The 19,711-nt window shown below is 53.7% G+C and overlaps 1 protein-coding gene across 3 annotated transcripts in view; it reads left to right on the top strand.

Moving 5' to 3' along the window:
* The window catches only part of SUSD6 (sushi domain containing 6), a 94,858-nt gene extending 79,424 nt beyond the window's left edge, over window positions 1-15,434 (top strand). For 2 of the 3 annotated variants that reach the window (XM_075530663.1, XM_075530664.1), the window contains exons 3-5: window positions 5,366-5,563; window positions 6,385-6,523; window positions 9,563-10,019. In XM_075530663.1, coding sequence (XP_075386778.1) covers window positions 5,366-5,563; window positions 6,385-6,523; window positions 9,563-10,019 — 794 coding nt within the window. Of the gene's footprint in view, window positions 1-5,365; window positions 5,564-6,384; window positions 6,524-9,562; window positions 10,020-11,530 lie in introns of those variants that run through there. The other variant, XM_075530665.1, reaches the window with a different exon arrangement.
* The last annotated feature ends 4,277 nt before the right edge of the window (window positions 15,435-19,711 follow it).

Genomic DNA, 19,711 nt, shown 5'->3' with positions numbered 1-19,711 from the left:
GCTTCTAACCATAGGCCCACACTGGTAAGCACTACCCCAGGCTGCCGAATTTTCTCAGGCAAGCCCAGAGGAAGTTTCTCCAAGCACGTGACCTTAAGCAGAAAGATGGGTGGGGGTTCCTGTTGTGCTTCTAGGGCGGGGCCGGTGGAGGTGGGGGTGTTTCAGGGGGAGGAGAAAAGGTCATATTTTTTGTGGGGGTGAGAGTGCTGGATCTGTGAGGTAGAACAGAAAGAACCCAGGCCTGAAATGGGATGGGCGTGCTTTAAGTTGCTGGTCTCCCTGAGGCGGGCTTTGACCTGGGCCTTTCTTAGGAAGGAGGCAGTGGGGCCAAGGGGACAGCCAAAGTCATGGATGGTTTCTCCCTCTGCTACTGTCCCACCCCTGCCACAGACACTCCCTGGGAAAGGCAGGAGCCACCACAGGCCTGTCCCAGCCCCCCTGCACCCTCCCAGGGTGTGGGAAGTTCTCATGAGAAAAAGGGATCCTGGCTGGACAATGGGCTTCCTGTCTGACTGCTGGGAAGGTCTGTCTCATAGGAGAGGAAGGTTGCAAATGGCATGAGAAAGCGTCCCTCTTCCCTCAGACTTTGGACCATGTGAGTGGGATTCCGGAAGGCAGAAAGCCAGGGCGAGCCACGGACAGAAGAGGCCCTTGAGAAGCTCTTGGAGAATTGAATCCAGCTCCTAACAAAGACCTGAGGGCAAGGAGGAATGAGGCCTCCTGTCTTTCAAGAGGGGGGTTGGGAGCAGGCACTTTCACAGTGCTTTTCCAAGCACCCTTGAAAGACCTCTGTGCTAAATGCCTGTCTTCTCTCTTCTTCCATCTGCCCCTTAACCCACTGTGCACCCCTTCCCCGGACTTAACCCACAGGCTCTCCACCAGACCCACAGGACCACGGAGCACTAGAAACATGGTTAGGCCAACTTGTGTCCTCTCTAGACGATAAGCTGTTTGGGGGCATGGTCACGTTGACCTTGTCCCTCCTGGAGAGTCTCGGCTGGGGAGGGTCTGCTCTGTCATCGAGTTGATTCCGACTCATAGTGACACTATATTTGAATTTCTAAGTTTTTAACAGGAGCAGACAATGACTTTGAACCTCTGACCTCGTGGTTAGCAGTCCCACACTTGACCCAACAGTGCCAGCACAACCAAACTCACTTTTATCAAGTCAATGTAGATGGTAGAACGTCCCGTCCTGGGCTTCCAGCTGTCCAGCCTGCCGTTAGCAGCCTCTCCTGTCACCACCATGCTACCAGGTCTCCCAAGATCATATTTTCTTCCCGTGACCTCGCCTTTTTCTGAGGAGGGAACTGGCCTTGACATGGGGCCAGCCTCTTAGCAGTGCTGACCCTGACTTATGCCAGCTTGTTTCCACGGTGAAACTGGTAGAGGAACATCAAAGGATTTCTTTTGTACTGAGTTTATTTTATCACGCTGAAGACCTATGCCGATGAGGCAATCTCGGGGCGTCCGTGGCTGCAGTCCACATTGTGTCAAACTCGTCCTGTGAGGTGCCCTTCTCAAGTGCCTCCACTGGCCTCCCTGTCCCTTCGAATGGAGTGTAAGCCTCAACAAATCCGGTTCATTGCCTTTTGTGTGTATATGGCCGTGAAGTCATAGATGGCGTCATCTATCTATCTGCTTTTTAAAGCTGAGTTTCCCCAGTTTTTGCAACCCAGGTTACTTGATTTTCTCTAGCCTTACACTTTCCCGCTGCGGTGCATTTCCCTCAAACTCCCATCTCCCTTCCTGATGAATAAAACACCATCTGAAATACGGCTTCCTCCAGGGCGCCGTCCTCTTCTCCCCCACGAGATGGGACAGCGCCAGCCTGAGCTTCCTTTCTTCGGAATGCTCATCGACCCTGTGACATGAATCAGAAATACATCCATGTAGGGCGCTCTGGGAGAGGAGAGGAGAGGAGCACTGTGGAGCTGAAGGGGACTGGCTGTTCACTGCCCACGCTGCTAACTGTTGGAATTTTGTATGGAATTCATCTATTTCCTCTGCAGAAAATACTCAGATAGCAAAAACACCGATCCATGAGACATTAGAAGAAACTACCAGCAAATATGCCCATAACCTTGGAGTGGGAAGGGTCTTTAAGCAAGCCGCACAGGACACTTTTTTTTAATTGTATGTGCTTATTTGTGCATCTCTGTTTGACCCCGGTGCTTGGAGTGCTGTCTTTCATGCTTTTTCAGAGGCTAGCACAGTAATCAATCAATGTACTAGTGGAATGCCGAGGTGTGGTGTACCAGCCCCCACAATCCAACGGGTCCAAGGGCCGTTAGTGTCATTGAGGGGTAAAATTAAAGAGACGTCAGACAAGATAGGGCAGCGATTGCTCACCTCCCGGACGGCCATGATCTCAGCAGCCAGGTCCACGCAGAGAGAGAATATGTTTCTAAACACGGCTTATATGCACTTAGGGGCGTGCAAGTCCCCCCAATACCAGATAACCGTTTGTGGAACAGGAAGGGGCTGTACCATGGGCGTATGTGCAATAGTAGGGGACGAGCTAGGGGTGTACACACAATAGGAAGGGGAGGCAGTAGGGGGGGTACACATGTAATAGGAAGGGGAGGTACCAGGGGTACACATGTGACAAGATGATGGACTCTAAAGTCAAGATGGCAGCCTAACCTTGACCCTCCTTGAGTTGGCTTGACCTTGTCTTTGGGCTCTCCTTCAAGGGAATAATCCACTATCCTTATCAGAAGGGAGTGGGCCCTAGAGTCTGATTGCTGTAAATGGCTGATAACCCTCAGGGAGATGACCTTTAAGCAGTTGACCTCCAAGTGTAGAGTCAATTGACCATGTGTAGCAAGCAGCATCTTGGATTTGGCATATAATATGGGGGAGCAACCTGGGAAGTAATCTGTCTGTATCCCCCAGAAATGAAGTAGAGTTGTCAGACACTTCCTACCACTCCTCTTCCACCTGTAAACGTGAGTCCCAGGAGCCCGAGTGGCACAGTGGGTTACAAGGTGGGTGGCTCACCCTAAGTGAGCTGTTCAGACCCACCAGCCCCTCCAGGAGAAGGATGAGGCTTTCTGTCTGTGTAGAGATGTACAGTGTTGGGACAGTCCTACTCCCTCTCACAGGTCACTGGAAGTTGGACTTGACTCAGCACAGTGAGTTTGAGATCGCTTGCTCCAGGGTCCCTCTGGAAAATTCTGTGGACCAGTGGGCTTCATGGGAGTGACCACCCTCTGTGACTATCTTTTCCAGCCTGGTGACCCCATGTGTGGTGAGATAGTGAAGGTTTATTGTTCCAACCTGGCTGATAAACACATGTGGGGTTAATTGAAGAACTGAGATAAATGGCTTGGTGAGCCTCACCTTACTAGTTCTCGGGTTTCTTGCTTTCTGATGGTCTGACCAGGATGCAGCTGCCTTAGCCAGTTCCCTGCTTCAGCTGGCAAGGCTCACGTCCTGTAAGACAGCCCCAAGGAGAAGCCACATGGACCTACCCCCATGCAACCCTGGGTGCTGGAGCAGCCGTGTGGAGACCCCTGCCAGCGCTGAGATGCTTACACGCTCACTGATTCAGCTTTCCTCCTGTAGTCAGCATCATTGTGTGTATTTGTGAGATTGAGGACTTTGTAAGTTGGTGTCGGACATATGGGCTAATGTTGGATTTATGGGCTTGGACAGCATTGGGGTTGGGATGCTTTCTTGATGTACACTTACCCTTTACATAAAACTCTTCCATATATATATATGTATGTATATGAGTCTGTGGATTTGTTTCCCTAGTTTCCCCAGACTAACACATGTGGGCCCTGCCTGTATCCTGCCTGTGGCATTCAGCACTCACTGTAAAGAGGGTTCCTCGGATCAGTCAAGGGATCTGTGGCAGTTCTGGTGCCTGGAACAAAAGAGGGAAAGCAAAAGGACGAAGCTCTTTGCATGACTTGGTTTCAGTTTAAATGACCTTCCAGAAGGAATCTTTGCACACACACACACACACACACACATACACACACACACACACACACACCACCCATTCAAGAGGTTGGGCTAAGTGGGCAATGTGTCCTCAGAGGAGACTTCTTTGGTTCAACTCCTGGTCTCAGAGAAACTCCTCAGACTTTGCCGGATCCTGAGAGGCCTACTGCCACTCTGTGTCATAGTCTTTCTTCCCACCCCCCTTTTAATGGAGGCGTTCCCGTCTGGGACGTACGCAGCTTGGGGGCAGGAGGGCTTCGTGTTCTGCTTCGACGGCCCCCTTTGCCCTGGCAGTCCTCTGGCTCCATGGCTAGTTGTAGAAGGAGCCAGGGGAGGTGAGCCTCGGTGCACGAGGTGTGTCTCATCAGGGAGCACTCAGCCCTGTGAAGGGGAGATAGCGCATTCCAGGCCGCTGAGAGGAACTGAAAAGAAAAGGGCAGGTCTTGTTCTCCCAGACATGCTCTTGTGATCAGGCTGGGCCTACGGCTGCAGAGGGCATATTGGCCAGCAATCCCCAGCTCCCTTTGAAAACTCTTGGTCTTTATGTTAGCGAGGTCTTGAGAACGTTGACGTTTGTGGGTGCCTGGTCATCCTGCCCTTTTCCCCCTGCCCGTGTTGCCAAACAGTGGTCCCTTAGGGGCCCATTGTGCCCCTGCTGTGGGGACAGGACATGCCCTGCAATCCGGTGCAGGGCCTTCAATCCTATAGTGTTTGACCTTGGTCAGAGGGTGAGCTGCGGGACCGGAGGCCGCCCTTCTTCCTGGGGCTACTCATTCCTTACAGCAACTCTGATTTCTCAGTGCTGTTAACTCGGCCAAGGCCTCTCTGTACAGTCTTCCTACCCCCTCTCCCTAACCAGCCTGCTTCAAGTGGAGGATCCACTTTGAGACTCACACCCCACACAGCACACTTGGCTCCTGGGGCAGAACTGTGTCTGCTCGTGGAAGGAGCAGCAGGGTTTTAGATCAGACCTGACTTTGATCCCAAGTCTACTGTTTACTCTGCCTTTAGGGCCCTGTCTTCAAAGGGAAGCGATGGTTGTAGCTAAAATGGCTTTTCACCTGACAGCTTTGCCTGAGTAGAAAATGGGGTCTTCTGTGGGGTCAGGTGATGCCAGCAACTAGTTCAGAGACTGCGGGAGCCTCCCCAGGGAAAATCGGAAATCCCCTCTGTGGCGGAGAATACACTTTTTAAAAATACTCTGGGATCCCTCTGTAGCATCAACATTAAAAAAAAAAAGGCAAACCTTTCTACCTGTCAGCATTCGTAACAGGTTAGCAGCATTTCACTACCTTTTGCTGTGGATTATGATGGATTTGGGGGTGTTTTATTAAAGTCACATGGTGTCTGGATGTGTATAGGTTTGAGAGATCATCAGAGTCAATGATGGTGACCCTCTTTGTCATTGCAGTGTGCCCCCGGCCCCCAGAGCCAGAGAATGGTGGCTACATCTGCCACCCCCGGCCCTGCAGAGACCCCCTGGAGTCGGGCAGTGTCATTGAGTACCTGTGTGCCGAAGGCTACATGCTGAAGGGTGATTACAAGTACCTGACGTGTAAAAACGGCGAGTGGAGACCTGCCATGGAGATCAGCTGCCGTCTCAACGAGGGTCAGTGGAGTAGACAGAAACGGTGCAGTTTGTCACTCAGGGGGTGTGGCCTGGGCCCTGGCTGGGGAGCAATGAAGCCTGCGGCCCCCCCTCCCTTTGGCTCGGTGTCTGAAAGACACTTGGGGTTGCAGGGACATGCCCTTCCACTGTGTTTCCGTGGAGCCCCGGACCATCTCGGGGTTTCCTGAGGTACCTGCCCTGCTGCGTAAAGCCCCGTGGAAGCTCAGGGTCTCCAGCTTTCCTCACCACGTGCTGGTGACCTCTGACCATCTCCAGTGAAGCACTGACACAGGTGGGGAGCACAGCGCTGGAGCCTTGTGCGGCATCTGGATGTTGCTTTGCTTGTATGGAAATGTGGGCCGCTCTGTTTGGGGGCTGTGGTCCAGCTGGGCAGAGACCGTGCCCTCCTGTGTCTTCTGCTGTCCTACGTGGCTGCAGGAAAGCATGTGTACTGTCACCTCTGTGTGTGACACTTGGCCCTGTGTCATGAATGCCCGGAATGGAAACCAGCCTGGATTTAGAACAAGCTCCAGGGCTTTAGGGCGGGGACTCCAATAACCCGGTGTCAGAGATGATTCCCCCACAGGGTGACAAATACAGGTGGAGGTAGGAATGATGGGCCCTGTAGTGACTCGGGGCCACCAGCCTGCTGTCGAGGTCTCGGGGTTTGGTGAATGTACATGGGGGCACATGAATCTCAAAGGGCAGAAGGGAGAGGGTGCAGAAGTGGCCTGGTCTGGAGGGCCATTGGAGGAGGTCTTTGGGGCTCGGGGTTCATGTATCTGAGTTGAAAGGCTTTTGATGATGGTTTGTTTCCACAGACAAAGATACCCACGCGTCACTTGGGGCCCCCACGCTGTCCATAGTGGCCTCCACGGCCAGCTCCGTGGCGCTCATTCTCCTCCTGGTGGTGCTGTTTGTGTTGCTGCAGCCAAAGCTGAAGTCTTTCCATCACAACAGGTGAGCTGGCGGCTGGACTGGCAGAGGGCTGCAGGTGGGCTTCCGGCCTCTACTGGTCTGCGTGTGCCAGGGGCGGAGAGGACCCTGCTATGTGCCAGACTTGTGGCCTCATCTGACACTGCTCTTACCTCTAGATGGTGGCTGGGCTGGTATCTGGACCCACATCTCTCTAGCTGGCATGCACCATCTTCTGTCCCACCAGAGGGGGGGGTCTCAGCATGTGTCCCCAAAACCCTCAGCATCAGTGTCCCCTGGGACCGTGTTAGAAATGCAGGCTCCACCCCAGATTTGCATGAGAGCCTCGAGATGGTCATGGTTGAGAGTCACTGCCACTGCAGTGCCCCAGGATTAATCCAGGCTGCTCGTAGAATGGTGGTTCTCAACCATGCTAATGCCACAACCTTTAAGACAGTTCCTCATGTTGTGGTTACCCCCTCCCCCCAAACCATAAAATAATTTTCGTTGCTACTTCATCACGTTCATTTAGCTACTGTTACGAATCTTCATGTACATATCTGATAGGCAGGATGTATTTTCATTGCTACAAATTGAACATTATTAAAGCATAGTGATTCATCACAAAAACAATGTGTAATTCTATATTTTGAAATAATTATTTCTAATTACAAATAAATGGAATTTTGTCTTGAAGCATGGTGTAGCATGGGGTGGAACATTCCCGCCGGGTACTTGTGTGTGGGCGTATCTGCATGTGTGCAGAGACAGATAGAGAAGCGGTGTCTTGGTTCCTAAGACCATGGGAAACCTGTGTTTTCTGATAAGTCTTAGGCAACAGCCCCTGTGAAAGATTCTTGTGACCCACAGGTTGAGAACGTCTGACGTGAGGCACCTGGGTGGGCGGAAAACAAACACCAGCGCTTAGGCCTCTCTCCCAGGCTGTTCTCAGTTGCAGCAATACTGGGACCCACCTCGTGCGCAGTGCTGTCTTGGAAACAGGGCAAGTGGGCTTTCTCGCTGCCACTGTCACTTTGTGTGCCCAGATTTGGGTGCATGAAGTCGGGCACGGATGGCGGCAGGGACTTGGCCCTGAGTGGTCCTCTGGTTCTGGGCTTCTCTCCTCACTGGAGACGGCCCCACTCCTGTCTGAGTGTGGCCCAGCCCCACCCCTTCCTGCCTCACCCTCCTCTCCATCACCACATGCTGCCAGGGAGCCCCAAACTAGAGCTCTCGGAGGGAAGTCCCCAAGCGCCAAGTGCCAGGGAGTGTCCTCCTGCTGTGTTCTCGTAGTTTTGTTTTGAGGGTGGCCAGTTGTTCATTGATAGAGATAGAGGCTTCTTCACATGAGAGAGCCAGCTGTGTGCCCAGAAAGCCGAATGGATCTGTTCGGTTCACGCCCGTGGCCTTCCGAGCTCCCTCTTCTTCCAGAAGTCAGCCTCACAGCGGGCCCACTTGGAGCTCAGCTGCAAACACAGAGGAGGAAATGGAGAATCGGTGTACCCATAGTTTGGTAGTAATGATCATACTGTCTCATGTCCCATACTGAGGACATGAGCCAGGTCATGTCTCCATGAAAAGGAATCTCAGAATAGCCAAGAGGGATCCATCTGCAGAGGAAGGGTGACACCAAAGGCATGCTCAGCGTCCCACCAGACAGGCGCCCACCATCCCAGGGAAGGAAGCTGCGAGGCATGAGCCACGTGGATGGACTTTGGACACGTGGTACCAAGTGAATAAGTCAGACGCTGGACGGTCAATATTGTGCGCTCCGGTGTGTGTGAAGTACCAAGAACAGACAGGCGGAGGGGCAGGCCGTAGTGCAGTGGGAGTTACTTGGGAGGGAGTGGGGGTGTGGGGGAGAAGTCGGGCTTGCCAGGCACAGAGTGGGTGGGTGGTACTGAAGAGCCCTGGAAACTGTGTCACTGAGTCGTCCACCTGGAAACAGTTCAGGTGACACAGTTTATGGTGTGTATGTTTGACCATAATTGAAATAATTCAAGACCGTCTGGAGGAGAGGGAATTAGCTGGAATATAATTCTGAGGGTTCGTGCGGTCCGGCAAATACGGGACATTTTGAGACAACTGGCCTAGACCCTTCCTAAACTACTACAGAAAGAAAAAGTCCTGGACTGCTAGGATGGCAGTGGCCGAGGGCAGCAATTGACTCTTGATTGGGCCGCGCCCTGATAAGGACAGATTCCTGGACAGTGGGAAATGTTGTCTCACAGTATGATGAAGCCAGAGGGGTTTGTCTCTGCTGTGATAAGGGACGGGTCTGCCCGGCAATGTCTTCACCGAACTTTGAAACCATTCAGAGAAAAGTAGATGTGCACATGCGTGTGTCTAACGCATGGTCGTCTTGTGAAAGGCTGTCTGCGGGAGTGAATTTCTGTGTTGAGCCCCGAGGGGGAGACACACACACATTTGCTAGAGGTCCCATTTGCATAAAGGTGGACTCTGTTGTAACTCCTAAGTAGGTAGTGACACAGGAAGATGAAAAGCTCAGAGGATGCCCATGAAGGTGGGCTCCCGGCATGTGGCAGTGAGAGAACGAGAAGCCGTGGGAGGGCTAGGGTGCCCTGGTTGCCGGTGTGTCCTGCCTTGAGTTGGGCGGACGTGTTAACCCAGGGCTAACTCAGTGAGCTGTGCCCGTTTCTCTGCTCTTTTCCTATCGCTGTTGTAATTTATACAGGGTTTAGTGTTGGTTTTTTTTTTTCACAAAAGGTCAGCATTGTGGCCGAGTCAGAAGAGCACACGTCTGGCTGGCAGTGTACCTTCTCACCCTAGAACGATAGCCCCTGCCCTCTCTCCCTGCCCACCGCTGGGCTGCAGGGGCAGTTTGATTTCTGGGCTTGAGGTTCCTAGTTTTACCAAGAACCAGGTGCCCCCTGCCCAGAGGTTGAGCCCACCATGTCTCTCTGGAGATGGCTTGGTCCCAGCTCCACCCCCCGAGGCTGTGTGCCCGTGGGCACAGTTACTTAGCTTCTCGGGAGAGGGGTGGGTTAGGGTAGAGCCCTTCACGCCGTGGTTCATCATTGTGCACTGACGTCCACTCCTCTGTCTTCTCCTTCTCCGACGCAGGCGTGACCAGGGGGTGTCTGGGGACCAGGTGTCCATTATGGTGGACGGCGTCCAGGTGGCACTGCCATCGTATGAAGAGGCCGTGTACGGCAGCTCCGGTCACTGTGTGCCGCCCGCCGACCCCCGAGTGCAGATCGTGCTGTCCGAGGGGGCAGGGCCAAGTGTGGTGAGTGTGCCCAGGGAGCAGCCGCTGCAGGACCCCGGGGCCTGCTCCTCGGCCGGCGGAGAGGACGAGGCCCCGGGCCACTCAGGACTGTGTGAAGCCTGGGGCTCTCGGGGCTCTGAGACTGTGATGGTGCATCAGGCGACCAGCTCCTCCTGGGTGGCCGGCTCAGGGTACAGCCGCCCAGGCCACAAAGAAGCTCCGGATTCCGAGAACAGTGACATACAAAGCCTTCTATCCCTGACGTCGGAGGAGTACACAGATGGTAGGTGGTCTGCAGCGCTCATGAATTAAGAGCTGCTTGGGGTCCGTTGTGCCAGCAAGAAGGGTCTGGGGGCCTCTCTGATAATGACCCCCCACTGAGGCAGAGACAAATGGCATCTGGAGCAGGAGGTGGTCTCATGCTTTCTCTACACAATAGGATTCCCTGTCCGGGCTCAGGGAGGGCTGTGGGCTGGTCTGGGGAGGTGGATTTTGACAGTCTGGAGTCTCGGACACTGTTTGTGGCCCCAGGCTGCATTCAAAGGGTAGACAGCTGGTTCGGGATGCTTGCTGTCTTATTAGTGTTTCTTGTTCCTGAAAGGTCAGGAGTGACAAGAGGCTTGGACCATGTTACCGAGAAGAGGGCCTGGGCTCTTGCAGGGGAGACAGTGAGGGTAGGGTTTTGAGTTGTAGGAGCCAGAGACCGTGACCCATAAGGAGACAGACTCGCAGTACCTCACAAAGGGGAGCTGAATGTGAAGCCAGACAGCTCCGGCTCCAGAGGCCTGTCCCTTCTGGGACAAAAAGCCATAGGCCACGCTGGAGCCTGCTGGAGCTGGAGAGCCTGGCTTTGAGATGGTGTCGCTCTGTAAGATGCGCCTCCAGCGGAGTCCCAGTTTGGTCCAGGCTGCGTGTGAAATGCATCCACGTGCTTCCTTTTCCTCCGAGGACTTGTGCATTCTTCAGGCACCCCCACCCACCCGAGCGGTGTCACCGAGCCCATGCTGGCTCACAGCAGCCCTGTGCGGCGGCGTAGAACTGCCCCTGTGGCTGTGTGAGACCGTCCCTCTGCATGGGAGTAGAAAGCCTCGTCTTTCTCCCGAGGAGCGGCAGGTGATTCCACACTGCCGACCTTGTGGCTCCTCTGGTAACGATAGGAAGGACCCATTTAAGGGTTGACCCAGGTTTCCATGTGGAAGCCATTGAATCCCTGGACAGCCAGCTCTGCCCTCCCTCAAGAGGCTAGATGGCCCTGGCCTGCCTGTCTCCCTGCCCTGTGCTTTGTTCTTTGTGTCCAGAAAGCTGTCTGGAGAGCCAGCCTGCGCCTGCTGCTGACTTGGATTGTGTAGAAACCTGCATGGAGTATCAGTCCTTTGGGAAAATGGGGTGTGCAGTTGAGAAACAGTGAATCAAGAATTTCAGCCTCTGTTTCTTTGTGAGGGGTTCAGAGAACAGGACACGTCGGTGATCAGAGAAAAGCGAGCTCACTGCAGGCTAGGAACCAAAAGAGCCACAGGGAGGCAGGAGCCCTTGACAGAGTGGGAACTGGGACCCAAGAGGGAAGGTGATTTATCCAAGGTCATGCAGCTGGCAGCTTTGAGGAGGCAGTGGGGTGTGGGCAGGCCTTTGTAGCCTGGTGAACTTACCAGGCTAAGCATCAGACTCACACGTGCAGACAGTGGGAGAGAGGAGGGGGCTTCAGTCCCCTAGAAATGAATGTGAGCATGACATCTTAGTCCGTCAGGCAGGGCAGGGGTGTGCTGCCTGGAGCCCCACAGTGGGCCATGTGGGGTGACCACTGTGTTCTGTCCTTGTCCCTGCAGATATTCCGCTGTTGAAAGAAGCATGAGGGCTGCTGCCAGCCACTCTCCGCCATCATCTGCCCGTCTCCCCTGCCCTGAGTTTGAGCACGCTGTGCTCCCCGGCCACCTTGCCTGGACACCTGAACTGCCACCTGTGTGTCTGTATCTCTGGGGCCTCGGCCCTCCCAGCTGGAAACTCCAGGAAGAGGCTCACCGTCTGTCTGCTGGACAGCTGGAAGAGCTGGCTCTCTGCCCGGCCCTGTCCTCCCATCTGTGTCGGGGGCAGATCTGGATGTGCTGGCTTGAACCCGTCACATCCCTGAGTCTCCTGGGTCCCCTGGTGGCAGCCCCACCCCCCAGTTCACCTGGGCCCAAGTGCCGCTGTGTTTACTTGTGCCTTCCCCACCACCACCCGTGCAGTGTCCCTGTCACCAGGCTGGTTGGTGGCCACACTGCTGCCCCCGGCCGTGTGGGAGGCTGGGCCGGAGGCTGACCCGTTTCCTCTGAGGAGAGGGACGGCACTGCTCTCCCCACAGAAGCAGACCCGAGGCAGGGAGTCTGGAGCCCAGTGGATCTGATAGGGCAGTTGGTCAGGGCAAGCAGCATGGGCCCCTGGCTCGCCCTGGCGTGATACTGTGCCGTAGCTCCTTGGCCCAGAATGGAGGGCTTGAAAAATCAGGGCAACCTCCTCCTAGCCCCCAGCTCTGAGGCCCCGGGCTCCTGATCCTGCCTGGCCTAGGGTTTGTGAGTAGCACCTGAAAGATGCCAGGGGAGGGGCGGAAGGTGGCTGATAGTACTTGTCTTCCTAATATGCAAAGTCTTACTGCTACTTCCAGCATCAACCTTCTCAGCCTTTTGTTTGTTTGTTTGTTTGATTGGCTGGTCCCCTGGAGGGGAAGGAGAAACTGCACCAGCCTGGCCTTTTGGGCTTTCTCCCAGGCACTGCTGGCGGCCAGCTCCCCACAGAGGCCCAAGGCGTGCCATCCCCAGGGCGGGAGAGTGGCTGAGATGCCAGGGAATGTCCATCTGGCCACTAGCAGCTTGGGCAGGTTGCCCCTTGTGGGTCCGTGGTGAGGGAGGGGAGCCTGAGAGGCACACAACGTGCCTCCGGTGACTGCCTGCGGCTCCACGCCTGCCCTGAGGCTCATCCTCACCAGTCACGTGCCTTAGTAACTGCCCAGGAAGAGGCTTGCCGCCTGCTGCACCGCTGCTTCTCCTGCTCCTGCTGCCCTGTTCTGCTTACCCACCCCATGGCTCAGCTGATGGGTGACTCCCTCCTGTGCTCTTGTATCCCCAGCCCCCTCTGGGGTGGAGAACTGAGGAATGACCCCCCCAGCAGCACCCCGCCCAACCTGGCTGGCCTGAGGTGGGTGAGTGGTTGTGAAATGGCCTGAGCCCAACACTTGTCAACCAAGGTTTGGGGCACAGCCCCCTGGGAAGAGCCCATGTTGTTGCTGCCTCCACCTCCTTTTGCTCTGGGGGGAGGGGGAGGAGCTCCCCAGGCTTCTCTGCCCTGGAATGATGGATTTTCCCTTTAGTATTTCCCCAAACATCAGGACCTAAAAACTTAGAAACTGACCCAGTGCTGCACCTCATCCTTCCCCTCCACCCCCCAAAGAGCCTCCTGTGTTTGGGATGGCAAAAATAATGAAAACTCCAGGATAATATCAATATCTGACCTGCCAGGGTTCGCCCCAGGCATGGGTGGCCTTGAACATGGGGGCTGGCCCTCTGTCAGTCAGCCTCTTTCCTGCCTCCACGCTCACACACGCACTTTAGGACCCTATGCAGCCTTCCTTCCTCAGGGTGAGGGCAGCACCTGCTGCCCTGCTGCCCCCTTCCACACACCGGGCTATGCTCTGAGCCCAGGCTGGAGAAGGTGTTAGAATGCAGCAGCCCGGCCAGGGGAGATGGGACCCACTGGTGGGAGAGACCATTGCCAGGGGTGTACCTACCAGCAAGTGCTGGCACTGGGCCCATCTGAAAGGTGGGGCCCCCCACAGCCCACTGCCCCGCCACTCACTGCTCTGTGCTCACAGGGCCCCCGTCTTCCCCAAACAGCAGGACCGACGCAGGGATGAAGGAGGGCCTCTTGGGTCTTGTGGCTGAGCATCAGCCTTTATTCTCCATACTTTCTCAACCCCCAAGATAGACATTTTTCAAAATGGAAGATCTTACTCCTTTCCATCCTGCTCCTCTGGAGGCACCCCCCCATGTGCTCCCCCCATGTAAGAGGTTGCACTTTTCCTTTGGGGTTCATTCTGCCTGCCTTCTCCGGACACAGTGGCCTCTCACCTCACATCCGCTCCTGCCGTCCTGGGGGCCGCCGTGGGGAGGACAAGCCCAGGCTTGCCTATCTGGTGGGAAAGGGAACAAGTAGCCTCTAGATGGGCGGGGGCACCCTTCCTTTCGTACTGGCTTTGATGAGCCCTACTCAGCGAGGAGTCCCATGCCTGTGGCAGCCGGAGCCAAGACCCCCAGTTGCTGCTGACTTCTCGACAGCTTCCCCAAATAGCTTGTTTGCCATGTGCTGCCACTGGTGGCTTCTGGGCTTGGGCCCCTCACGGGGGAATGAGGGACTCAGGGACCGTTTTGTGGTGTGTGCGGACAGGGACAAAGGCAGGTGATGGGTGTCTTGGGATGGAGGCTGCCCAGATCCTGGGTGGACGAGGTGGGGCAAGCACTGACCACAGCCCAGCTTCCTCAGGCAGGCCGGGGCGCGGAACACGGTCATCACCAAAGGACCTCCGAGAGCTGTTTGCACACTCGCGGTGACTCAGTGCAGATTTTATAGCCCTGTGGCCACCTTTAGATACTTTTAAGGACCAGTATCCGTCCCCCAATGCCTTAGCGTAGCAGGCTGGCCCTACCTCCCCGTGCCTGTGCTCTGTGTGCTGCGTTCCCATCTCACCGGGCGTCCCTGGAGATGGTGGCGTCCTGGTCACTGCGTGAGTTCTTTTGGTCTTATGAGACATTTCGATGTACGTTGTACAAGCACTCCAGCTTGCCACAAAACCTATATTAACCGTGTCTTCCCGTTCATCAATCATGCCCCTCTCCTCCCATCCCCCAGCTTTAAGGTCCCGTGGGGACGCCGCCGGGTGGCAAGACAAAGGTATACTCTTCCTGCTTCGTGAGTGGTGGTTTCAGCTCCACAGCACCCACCTCGTCTTCCGTTCTGCTCCTTGCTGAGCGCTGAGAACACTCGCTTCCAACGTAGCTGTGCCGCCTCCATTTCTGGGGCACATCCTCACATAGAGAATGGAATATGCTACAGACAGTGTATACCCTCCTCCCACCCCAGTCCCCCCAAAAATAAAAAGGTCCAGAAAGGGACCGGCAGACCCTCCACACTGCTTAGTTCCAGATGTGCCTGCCAAGGACAGTGGTGCCTGCAGGGTCTCCGGATTCCCGGAGCCCCGGTGAGGGGCTTGGAGTCTGTTTTCCTTGGCAGGTGCTTGAGCTGAGTGATTCAGTAGCTGGTTCCCCAGAGAGAGAGAGGCAGCAGGCCCAGCTTTGCTGTGAAGCAACTCCTCTGAGTTTCCCGTTGGAGACCCAGTGGAATGTTGAACAAAAATCCCAGGGTGGGAGCCTCCCTGAAGCAGCGGGGCCAGGACGTGGGGCCAGGGGCGGAGCAGGGGACGAGGTGAGTGGGCCACCACACGCCCTGGTTTCTCTCCATAGCACCCTTTGCAGAATGGTACTCCTAGCTCATGGTTTAAAAGAACACATGCTTAATTGACTCTGTGCGGGATGTAACTCAGATCCGTTTGAGTTTGCTTTATTTTATTTTATATATTTTCTGGTATCCTGTACATTGCAGTGGGTGTGAAGATAGTATTTTAATATTTGTACAAAGTTTAATTTAATTTTAATTGTTCTATGTATATAACTGCATTTCTAAATAATAAAAAAAAAAGTTCTTAAGAAGGTATTTGTGTGGGAGATGTGATCCTTCCAAAAGCTTCTGCTGAAATGCTAGCTTGGGAAGAGCTCATGGGTCGGGGTCCACCGAGCGTGAAGCGCTGTCTCCCCGGGATGGAGAGGGCCGACAGCTGGTCTCGCAGGAGAGGCTGGTGGAAACACCCAGGAATGGGTTGCCTCAAGCCAGCTCGTTTTCAGGCACTTCCCGTGGGTGTGACCGCTGGGCACAGACTGGGAGGAATGCCGTGTTGGAGTTGGGGTGCTGGTGAGGAATATCGCCAGTACCAGGGGCTGTCAGAAGAATGAACACCTCTCTGGAAAAGGTGTGACCGGAATGCTTCTTAGAAGCAAAGGGGGTGAAGTTCCTCTCCCGTGGTCTGGACATTCGTCTCCGGAACAGGTCAGCTTGCTTGGTAAGGAGGAGTCGGCAGAGAAGAGGGGAAGCCGCAGGTGAGATGAATTGACACCATGACCACAGCAGTGGGCTCCACAGGAAAGATGGAGCAGATGGCACAGGAGCGGGCGGTGCGTGGTGCCCTCTGGGCCATAATGGACCGGCACCCCCAAGCCGCAGGCTGCTGCCTTTTCGTTTAATCATGTTATTGGCATCCAGTTCCCCCGTCCTACGGTTTCATGGCTCAGCGTATTGGGTTGTGCAGTCATCTCCACACTCAGTTTCAGAAGAGACTGTTCTGTCCCTTCAGACGCTCCCGCGTGTCCTCAGGGTGCCGAGCTCTGCTCAGAGCTGGGATTCAGTGGTGAGCGAGACAAGAGTGCCGCCCGTCCTGGATTTCCAGTGTGCTGAGAATGTGCTGGGGCAGTAATAACACACGGTGGGGGTTATGATGGGAAGTGCTGCGGTGAGATGGCACCTAATCTGAGTGTGCAAGGGCCAGGTCGGGCACCAGACAGGCTCGTGGGAGCAGTTTGAGAGACTAAAAGGGGTCTCGCTCAGGGCAAGTACTTTGGGGTGCACCTGGATAGGGGGGTAGGGGCTGCGAGATGCTGGTGGACCTCATAAGCTGAGTGGGGAAGTTTGCCCTTCACTTCAAAAGGAATCAAAAAGTGCCTTTGTTTTAAGTAACGGAGACTTGGTTGGATCTTTTTTTTTTTTCTCTCGAATGTATTCTCGGGAAGCCCCCATCCTGTCACTGAAGACCATGTGAGGAAGAGGTTGTTGGTCTAAGTGAAGGGCAGTGAGGGTTAACCCCTAGGATGATGGCAGCGGGCATGGAGAGGTTAGTGAGTTCAAAAGGTCCATGTGAAGGTAGAATCAGTAAGATGGATTGGCTGCCCATGTGGAAGAAGCACACCAGCCTGTGTGATCATGAGGGGTCGAAGGGATCAGGTATCAGGCATCATCAGAACAAAAAATCCTATCACTGTGAATGAGGGTGTGTGTGGAATGGAGACCCAAAATCCATCTGTAGACAATTGGACATCCCCTTACAGAAGTGTTGCAGGGAGGAGATGAGCCAGTGAGGGTGCAGTGTACCAACGATGAAATACAACTTTCCTCTAGTTCCTAAATGCTTCCTGTCTACCCCCACCCACTATCATGATTCCAATTCTACCTTAAAAATCTGCCTAGACCAGAAGCTGTACACTGGTAGATATAAGAGCTGGAAACACAGGGAATTCAGGAGAGATAAACCCCTCAGCACCAGTGATGGGAGTGCCAATACCAGGAAGGTGGAGGGAAGGTTGGGTGGAAAAGGGAAAGCAATTACAAGGATCTACATATAACCCCCTCCCTGGGGAATGAACAACAAAAAATGGGTGAAGGGAGACATCTGACAGTGTGAGACTTGAAAAAATAGGTTATCAAGGAGGAGGAGGGAGGAGAAAAATGAGCTGAAACCAAGGGCTCAAGTAGAAAGCAAATGTTTGAGAACGATGAGGGCAACAAATATATAAATATGCATGACAATGTATGTATGGATTGTGATAAGAGTTGTATGAGCCCCCAATAAAATGATTTTTTTTAATTGAGTGGCTGGTTGTAAGGAAGAAGATGGTGGTGAAACCTTGAAGCCTCTGTCTTAAGCAGCTGGGTGGCTGGCGACAGTGAAACAAGGGCAGTTTAGGGGAAAGCAAGTGGCTGGCTCAGGTTGGGACTGGCCGAGGGTGAGGTGCCTGTGTCAGGCTGCTGATCACAAGCCTGGCGCTGAAAATCCACCAGCCGCTCGGCAGGAGAAAGGAGGCTCTGCTCCTGCGGACTGCTGAGTCTCAGAAACCCTCTGGAGCAGCCCTGCCCTGGGCTGTAGGGTTGCTAAGCGTTGGCATTGACTCAACGACCCGGGGGGTTTCGAAAGATACATCCGGGTAGAGCTGTCCACCGGCAGGTGGTGGGTGTGCATCCTGGTGCCCAGAGGAGAGACCTGGCAGACAGACACCAGGGCGAAAGTGAAAACATGGGGGTGGGCCATTTGAGGCAGAGTGGACTAGGAGGACAAATAGGATGTATCTGGAAGTCAAGAGACGGGAGGAAGAACCCAAGCACTTTGTGTGCATAAACTCACGGAATCCAAACGCACATGGAGTCAATTACAGCTCGTACAGAGTAGAGCTCCCTCTGAAGCTTTCTGAGACTGAGTACAGTACCGAAACAAACTCATGGCCATTGAGTTCATTCTGACCTTGAGTGGCCCTGTGGACGGGGCAGAATGGCTTCCAAGACGGTAACTCTATGAGAAGAGAAAGTCTTGTCTTTCTCCCACAGAGCAGCTGGTGGTTTTGAATGGCCGACCTTGCGGTAGCAACCCACCTTGTAACCACTAGGCCTCCCAAGCCTCCTCTTTCTCCAGTGGAGCAGCTGGTGGGTTTGATCGCTGACCTTGGCCGTCAGCAGCCAATGTGTAATCCATTAGCTCACTAGGGCCCCTTCATCAACAAGGTCCCTCTTTGACAAGGCCCATGATTGCCCCTTAGCACAAGTCATGAAGATGAGGCATGCCGGGACATAGCACTTGCCCAAGGTGGCTTGGCCAGTGGTGGGGCCAGCATTAAATTCACACCCAGGTGGCTGGATGGGAAGTGTCCTCTTACCCAGCGGCAGCCAGTCCCTGACTGCTTTTTAAGCAGTCACAGGGTCCTCAGCCCAATGACCACATTCCTTCTGCTTTCACAGCCAATGAGCTCCCAGAACAGGGAAGTACATGCCTTTCACTAGGACAATGAGGCACTCATCTCGAAAAGGGGATTTGCTCCGTGTGTGTCATAGGAGGGCGCTGTGGTGGGAAATAAGTTCACAGGGCAGCAGACATTGCCCTCAGAAGAAACGGTGGCAAGGAGAGTGTGCTCATTCTGTGAGAAGCCTCCGTTGCTAGGAAAGGGGCTGGGACATGTTCCATCAGGAACGGAACGCGGCGGGGGAGGGGTGGTGGTGAAGGGAGATGGGTCAACAAGAGACCAAGATGGGGGCTGGAGGGCAAAGGTAACAGCCCCCAGAGCCTGCAGGTGGTGGCTTCAGGCAGGGAGAGAAGAATTTCCTGCTCTGCTGCTGAGCTCCCAGGCCCTGGTTGGAAAGTCGAACCCCTTAAAAAACAACAGAAGTAGAAACAGCCTTTCTGCTGGGTCTCTTTCTCAGATTACACAAGAGTTACAGTAAGACTCAGATGACACACGAGTAAGTCATTTTGTGAAATGTAAACAAAATGCAAATTAGCCACAATTCTGCTGGCAATGTATAACCTTTCCATCTTTTTCCTAGGCCTGTACCTATTCCCCCTTTAAAAGCCATGACGTGACACTCTATCTCCTTTAAAATAATGGTACGATCTAGTGTAATCTCACTCTGCTTTCTTGTATGTATTTTTAGTGCATACTAATGATTCAACTAGCAGTTAGGATTTTTAGATGGCCCGAAACTTTTGTAACTCTTAGGATCAGTGCTTTGATAACACTCTTTTTTTTAAAAAAAATTATTCCATTTGTTTATTAAATGATTTAATTCATCATTTAATTCATTAAAATTTAATTTACTAAAAATTATCTACCAGATCATCCATAAATCCTATAGACAATAAAAGATTTAATATTAACTCTTAATGACTTCCTTAGGGAAAATGACCAGAAATGGATTTGTTGGGTCAAAGGGAATGTGCATTTTAGTGACTTTGGGTACATCCCAAATTGCCCACCGAGAAAATTACTCCAAATCATGCTCCCATTGGCAGGCAGTCAGTTTTCCCACAACCTCAACAGCACTTGGGAATTAATGATTTAGCAAAATACGCCAGCCAAAAAATGACGGATGATAATGTTCTCATGGACACT

The sequence above is a fragment of the Tenrec ecaudatus genome, chromosome 14 (assembly GCF_050624435.1).
Source record: "Tenrec ecaudatus isolate mTenEca1 chromosome 14, mTenEca1.hap1, whole genome shotgun sequence".
Lineage (NCBI taxonomy): Eukaryota > Metazoa > Chordata > Mammalia > Afrosoricida > Tenrecidae > Tenrec > Tenrec ecaudatus.
The sequence above is the reverse complement of the archived record's forward strand: the minus strand, read 5'-3'. Positions and strand labels throughout refer to the sequence as shown.